This window comes from Dipodomys ordii, unplaced genomic scaffold (genome assembly GCF_000151885.1).
Source record: "Dipodomys ordii isolate 6190 unplaced genomic scaffold, Dord_2.0 Scaffold2, whole genome shotgun sequence".
NCBI lineage: Eukaryota > Metazoa > Chordata > Mammalia > Rodentia > Heteromyidae > Dipodomys > Dipodomys ordii.
The window spans coordinates 6,560,305-6,568,494 of NW_012267218.1; the positions used below are offsets into that span (position 1 = coordinate 6,560,305).

Genomic DNA, 8,190 nt, shown 5'->3' on the forward strand with positions numbered 1-8,190 from the left:
GCTGTGGCTCAAGTGGTAGAGCACTAGCCTTGAGCTGAAGAGCTGAGGGACAGTGCCCAGGCCCAGAGTTCAGGCCCCATGACCGGACCCAAAAAAAAAAAAAAAGTGAATACAAAAGTAAACCATCAATACACATTGAAATACAAACAATAATCTGCATGAAAACAAGCACACAGTACAAGATGCTAAATTAATTAACACATGATGCAACAGTTATCTTCTATTCCTATTTCTTCAGTTATAAAATGGTCAAATATCAATTTACTACATAAAAATACTTCAAGGTTTCAAATAATGATCTGAAGGCTGAACGTGGTGGTGTAGACCTGTAATCACAGTTACATATCAGGTACAGATAGAGGACAGCAGCTTGAGACTAGCCTGGACAAAAAAGTTAGCAAGACTTTACCTCAACAAACAAGGTGGTGCCAAAACACACAGCTGTAAGGCCAATTTTGCAGAATGTAGAGATAGGAGGATCAAAGCCCCCTAAGGCCAGGCTTGGGCAAAATCATAAAAATCTATCTGAAAGGAAACTGAAAGCAAAAATGACTAGGGATATGGCTCAAGTAGCAAAATGATTACCTAGCAAAGGTAGGGCCGTGAGTCCAACCCAATACTATCAAAATAAAGAGAAAAGAAAAAAAAGCAACTTTTAGATGAGACTCTTATCTATATTAAATTTCTTTATTTTTATGTCTGTACTGGAGCTTGAACGCTGGGCCTCAAGTCTCTCACTTGGCTTCTCCTTGTAGGCTGGTGCTCTACCTCTTGAGCGCAGCTCCACTTCCGGCATTTTGCTAGTTAATTGGAGAAAAGACTCTGGCCCCACTAACTTTATACCGAGATCCTCAGATTTTAGCCTCCTGCACAGATAGAGTACAAGGATACACCACCAGCACCCAGCTTCTTATCTACATTTAAATACTACAAATTAATAATTAAATATTAATCACTTCATAATTAACCTATCTTTGCACAGTGTATCTACACATCTGTATGGCACATATATGTGGTTTTGATTAGCCTATTACCTGATTTCCTGTTTCCCATAGCCCCTGTTACAGTTCTCCTTTGGGTAACTAAGTACAGGGATAAGGTAAAACTAAAATCAAGTATAAGGATGGATCAAACACTAAAAAAGTAATCCTATCCAAAGCACATGCCTGCAAATTGATGAGTTAAACTTCTGTACTATACAAATGCAGCCTACTTCAATTAATGGGATCCTTACAACTTACTTTCTTAGCTATGTTTGGTTTGTTACTTTGTTTTTGCTATTTGAGACAGCATCTCACCATGTAGTGTAGGGCTACCTGGAACTCTTGAATATTTCCTGCTTCAGCCTCTCAAGTGCTAGGAATACAGGTATACACCACCACACCCACGTATTCAACACATTTAAAGTGCTTTAAAATGCTTAAAAGTCTTCCTATTACATACAAGACCAAAAAGTGAATACAGGTTAAGTACCATGACCCCACTATGAATGACAACTGAACTTGACAAATTCCATGAATAACAGGCACAAGAAAACTGTGCAGATTCCTCCCTCCATTCCAAGTAAACTGACCCAAATGAAGGGCCAGTAGTAGCTTTCCTCCACTTAAACAATACAAAGTAGAAAGGCATGTAACAAACTTTTAAAAATGCACATCTGAATTCCAAACACTAAGGGTATACAAATTTAGACAGCTCAGATATTTCTGTAAACCAATTGATTTGAATAATCAACATGTTAAAGACCAAATTTTCCAAGTAACAGAACACTTACATTTGATGGATTTCTTGAACAAAGGAAATAAAAAAAGTGACAACGCAGACAGGCAAACATAATTCATTGGTGTACTATGTAATTTTAAGCTTCCACCCCCAAACAGCTATTTGAAATTCATTTTGTATCACAAGCACTTCTTCTGAATATTATTTAGGGTAAAATAGCCAACTTGATAAAGTGCCAGCAAATTGCATCAAAAATGTAGAATGTTAACTAGATAAAAGTGTCAAAAAGAAATATTATTACCCGATCTACTTCATAAAGTAAAACTTCTGCTTGGGTTCAAGAGTTCAGAACAACCATATTTGTTTTCAAACAACATGTTTTAAATAGTAGAAACTAAAGTTATGAAACTACCTGGTCAGGATTCTTGTAGCTCAGAAGAAGATTTGAGGCCTTAATATCTCCATGTACATACTCATGCTCGTGAATATATTCCAGAATTTCCAGCTATGAAAACACACACAATAAAATTAATGCAGTACCCAATAGCAGCCAGCAGAGGACCAAGCTTCAAGAGAAACTTGCCTTCACTGTATTAAAAACAATTGTTTTCAAAACAAGAATATAGCTCACATACAATTCTTAAGCTTAGCTGCAACACAGTTTTCCGAGAAAATCTTCTAGCATTGGCTTCATATATTTTCTGAAGGTCACTCCCAAAGCGATCCATTATCATAAACCTGTAACTGAAGACCAACAAAAAAAAAAAAAAAAGGAAGGGGCAATGAAGAAAATATAACTGAGGAGAATATCCCAACATTTCACAGACATTATTCTCCTTTCAAAATGATTTTTTTCAAGTCAATGTTTAATAAGACAGTATTCTTTAAAATCAAAACAGGAGAAAATACGTACAAGCATTGAACATTTCTACTAATTAGAAATCAGGAATTCCTATTTCCTGCCCGGTCTTTTACTCAGAGGGCTTCTTCCAAGTCTGTTATGCTGAGGAGGTAACATTCTACTTACAATAACACTCACGCAGACTGTCTAACACATTCACCTACAATAAAACTAATATTATCTGAATGAGAATGAGAACCCTGCACTGATCCCTCTCCTGAGTCTAGTCTGTTTCTAGACAGCCCCCTCCTTCCTGGGGCTGCTCCTCTACTTCCTGGGTACATTTCAGCAGCCCCAACTTTCTGTTATGACCAAGTTTGTCAGAGAAGCTATAACAATCAAATTCAATAAAAATCCTTTAAATGATGAGAAAGAATAGTTAGAACATTAAACACTCAATGGCCAAGGTTTTTGGTTTTACCACCAAACAGCTGTCACATCGACCAAGTAACATTACTTCACTTTCTTGGCTGCAATGGTGAGAAAAGTAAAATGAAGTAGGGACTCATCTCATTAATGGCTTTTCTAACCCTCAAATTTCAAGACTTGGTATAGACTAAAAAGCCTTACTGGCTTGCAGTAGCACTATTTAACTTTTCCTCTGAAGATCACTCGTGTCTTCAACCGTTTTCCAAATTCCAACTTGTCTGGTTAATCCTTCCAAGCTATCAATAAAAACCAAGACCACACTCAAAATGTGTCAGAATGTCTTCCAACAGGGATGGCATAACGAGACATGCTAAGAGGCAGCTTTGGCCAAACACTTGGTATGAGCACAACACTGTTCAAAGCACATGAACCTCACTGCATGGATACTAGGGGGCACTCCTGTCACCTTTAGTTCAAAACAAGAAAACTGACAAGTCTGTCTTCTAGGAAGTGGTAGGCCCACACTTCTAACCACACCAAGTTTCTAAGTCAGGAGAACACAAAATCCCACTTACTAAGAGGTTTATGACAACAATACAGTATGCTTATTTTAACAAGGAAGGAAGAACCAACTCATATTAAAAAAAAAAAAAACATGGTAATACAAAATTCAGGATTCTTTACATTTTTGAATTGGAAGAAAAGAGATCTTGTCTGTACATTTTAAATAAATAATGTGGACAATGTAAAGTGTTTTGTCCAAAGTCAAACAGTGGTGTGAAAAAAGTGTCTTTTCTGTCAAAGTAGTCTGCTTCCTTTCTGTTTAATATTGAAAGAATTTTCTAAAGGGTTCCTGCCTGGGCAGGTGGCTTGACCTTTGTTAATTACGTTGTAGTTATATAGATCCTTTTCCTGAGCACTTTAATTACTACATCCTGTTAGATGCTCCTTGAATTTTACTTGCATTGTTAAGCCACACCCCTTTGCAGATTGTGAACCTGAGCTCAGCCAATCTGAGCAGAGGGTGGGGCCTGCTCTGTTAGGGATAAAAAAGGAGCAGCCTGCCTGCTGTGTGTGCTTGCTTGCCCGTTTTTTTAGCTGATGGTGCACTCTCTCTACACAGGTAAACTTTGCCTTGCCAAGTTGCCTTCCGAGTTGGTGTCCTTACTCCTATGTGACACCCCAACATCCCAAGCTATTTCTAACAGTGGCAGAAAAAAATCACTCATGTAATATTTCCTCTTACCAGGACCTCTAAAGTAAAAAAGGAGCAGTAATTTTATCCTGGTTTTCCTTTATAGCAGGATTTGAAAGGTTCAGAGATGAGACCATAACAAATATTTTTACAAAAAAGATTTTACAAATAAGTGATGTGTGTAATTATAATAACACATGTGTTATTACTCCCTCTGTGATAGTCTAAAAGAGGGCTCGGGCTCAAACACTATTGCTCACTTCAGCATAAGCTCTGCTAACAAACTATATTAAACAGGTCTTTGTTTTTATGCACATGGCAACTCACTCCTCTAAACAATCTCTTCATCTCACCATGGCTAAATAACAAATATCAGCTAAAGCTTCTGCAAATTACAGAGAAACTGTCACCACACTCTTCTGGAAAGTCAGCTCCATCACATCACCAAGTACTGTGATATAAATGTTACCTCTGAGTAACTACACTAACATAAAACCTTTGATGCATACTTTTCTAGGGAGTTGGATAAAACAATTCAAGTAACAGGAAAACAAAAACCAGATTAACTTATTTCATAATGGTAACAGCTAACAGGATTTCTGGTGAGGAAGGGTGATTGGAGAACAATCTTACTTTCTATTTCTTCCCACTTCAAAGACGTTTACTCATTATTTTAAAAGAGCCTCAACCAGAAAAGGAAATCAGCACATCATATGTAACTCTAATGTGTCACCTACTCCTTTGAAGGAGACAACTATGCAAACTCAATCTGCAGAAACAGCAGGTGTGAGATCACCACAGGTAAACTGTGATTAAGATTAAGGATGGAGTCCATGAAGCTCTAGTCAGCACTCTGGCCCCTCTGAGGTTCTCTGGGACAGTGCCCTCATGGGACCGCCTACCATCAGCCTGGACTGTCTCTCTCAGGCTCTGGTCACCTCACAGCAAACTTATTCCTGCAAAACTCTAAGTGACAATGTGGTACACATGGTACAAGCAGCCCCACACTCTGTGAGAGATGGTTGCATCTCAAATAAGATACTAGCTACCAGCTACCAACACTTGCCCTACCTCTCAAGTCTTTCCTAATAGAACACCAATTTAGTTTCAGGCATTCCATCCTCTCCCACACAACTCATGTTTTACCAGAACAATCACTGTGGCCACTTGGCCTTTGCAGTAACTGACTTAAGAATCAGTACTGACAAAATTTGGACTGAAAAAAAAATTAAGGGTTAGCCTGCCACAGGACTGGGAAAGTATTCCAAATCTGCCTCTGGGAACTTTGCATGAAGTCTAGAAATAGGACAGCTACCCTGAGACTATAGAAGGAAGAATATACAATAGAGAAGAAAGCCAAGATGAAAGCAAACAAGCAGGTCAGGCCAGGTATGATGGCATACACCTCCAGAACTCAAGACTGAAGATTGTCGACAGGTATGATGGCATACCTGCCTGACTGCCCAAGGCCAGCCTGAGCTGCACAGAGTAACCCTTCCTGTGTCTTGCCAGTACAAGACAAGGAACCAGGGCCCTTGGTGACTGCTTAAGAGAGCTACGGCAGTCTTCCTTTACTTGGAACTGAGACCATTTTAACCAATACACCCCTATTTTCAAACTAAATCTATTCCTGAGGTCTCAGTACCAGCCCAGCCATGAAGCTCCAATCATCCATTCAAATATTTAAATTCTGCCAATTGTGCATTGAAATAATAAAGAGGTTTTCTCCAACTTAGCTATGTGAACAACATTCTTACTTTCTCAAGGCCTAAGACATTTGAGTCAAAAAATTTACCTAAGTTTGCACATAGTTGTTCTCTAAATGTTTCAAACATGTTTATATTTTCTCCCTAGCTAGGTTAGTTTTGATAAAGAACATGATTTTGATTTTTTTTCCATAGCCAGATTATGTATCCAACATGAAATACCAAGTAGAATCCTAAGAGTTCTCCCTTGTGTAAAGGACATGAAGAGGCGTTTCACGAACATACATACACACACCAAAAAAAGCCAGGCCCCTTAGCTTAGGCTTTCTGTCTGTCAGTGGGTTACACTCAGAAGGCCTCCAGAGCAGTGATCTGCTGCTATAGGAAGAAGGCTATCCTAATAGAGCAGTGATCTGCTGCTATAGGAAGAAGGCCAAGATAGTATCTTACTCATCTATTTCCAACCACATTTGGTCCACACAGCCCAGGTAAAAGTCTATGGACAGGTGGATGCTCAATAAGTAACGCTGACTAAAGATAGGAAATGTCCAAAAAGGAATGGGAAAAAATCCCATGCAGTTTTTACCTTTTTCCATTTTTATCATGTAGACCAGATCCCCAATACTTAGGAACACCAAGGTACTTCAGTTTATGGGTGTGAATCCATTTCTGAACTGCAAGTTAAAATGGATACTGGATTTCAATTGCTATATGTAAATGATCATTTTAAAATAAAACATTAAGAGCAGAATACAGTTATAAACATAAGACTTCACCTTTATTAACAAACAGAGTATGGTAAAACATGAAGTATTTTATAAACAAAGCATTTTATTAATGCTTGTTACCCTGTCTTTAACGTTCTTTAAAATAAAAAAAGAAAAAAGATTGCAATAACTATTAGTATACATCTAGGATAATCTTACCAGACAAGCAGACAAGGTCAAATGCTATGTACATAAAACCATATAAGATGATGCTAAGCAACCCCAAGATAGGGACACAGAGGTTTTACCTTTGTTGCTGTTGTTTTTAATGTATTTATAATGTACTATGTGATTTTCTGTTTCTTTTGTATGGGGTTTCCCCATGGTATAACCTCTGTTGTCACTGTATTTGATTCCAGTGTCCTGCATCTTGTATATACATTTCTCTAATTTGGGGAGGGGAAGGGAAATAACAAAATGTTGAAACAAGAACACAGATTGACCCACTGTAACAATGAGATGTACAAGACACTATGCTGAAAACAAACTTTAGACTGGGGGGAGGGAGGAAGAAGGAAGGGAGGGACAGTAGGGAAAACACAAAGGAGGGGGTACCAATTCTCAATAGGAAGTGTACTCATTACCTTACTCATGTAACTGTAACTCCTCTGTACAGTATCTTTACAATAAAAAATACATATAAAAATAAATAAAAATATGCAAGCAGCATTTGTTGTTGTTTCGTATGTATGTGTATGTGCACATGCACACCAGTGCTGGCACTTGCGGCTCATGTGCTGTTCCTTAGCTTTTTCATTCAAGGCTGGAGTTTTACCACTTCAGCCACAGCTCCACTAAGATTCGTGACTTTCCTACCTGCCTGGCTTCATACCAAGATCCTCGGGTCTCAGATAGGATTACAAGGCATGAGCTATCAGCACCCGGTTCAAAAGCATTTTTTTAAGTTTTTATTTGGTTTTGTTTTGCCAGGCCTGGGGCTTGAACTCAGGGACTGGGCACTGTCCCTGAGCTTCTTTTGCTCAAGACTAGCACCCCACTTGAGCCACAGCTACATCTCCAGCTTTTTCTGTTTATATGGTACTGAGGAAACGAACCCAGGGCTTCATGTGTGCTAGGATAGCACTCTACCACTACGCCACATTCCCAGACCTCAAATATTATTTAAAAAAAAAAAAAGAGCTGGTTATCTCCAATTAGCCATTCAAAAACTGGAAGTAGGGTTGTTGTGACTGAAAGTGTTAGAGTGCTAGCCTTGAGCAAAAGTGCTCACAGACAGTGCCCAGGCCCTTAGTTCAAGCCCCACAACACACACACACACACACACACACACACACACACACAGAGCCAGGCAAACACACACACACACACACACACACACACAGAGCCAGGCAAACACACACACACACACACACACACACACACACACACAGAGCCAGGAACTCAGACCTATTAAGCCTAGCTACTCAGAAAGTTGAGATCAGAGGCTCAAAGTTAGAAGCCAGACAAATCAAATCTAAGAGAACTCTCTCCTCCGATTAATCACCAAAAAGCTGGAAATTGAACTGTGAC

General features: G+C 38.9%; 1 protein-coding gene across 1 annotated transcript in view; it reads right to left on the reverse strand.

The window, feature by feature from the left end:
• Vrk1 (vaccinia related kinase 1) overlaps window positions 1-8,190 on the reverse strand; it is a 56,568-nt gene that overhangs the window by 26,668 nt on the left and 21,710 nt on the right. The window contains exons 5-7 of the mRNA XM_013017597.1: window positions 6,480-6,567; window positions 2,358-2,466; window positions 2,135-2,227 (exon numbers count right to left, since the gene is read on the reverse strand). Of these exons, the coding sequence (XP_012873051.1) occupies window positions 2,135-2,227; window positions 2,358-2,466; window positions 6,480-6,567 (290 nt within the window). The remainder of the gene's footprint in view (window positions 1-2,134; window positions 2,228-2,357; window positions 2,467-6,479; window positions 6,568-8,190) is intronic.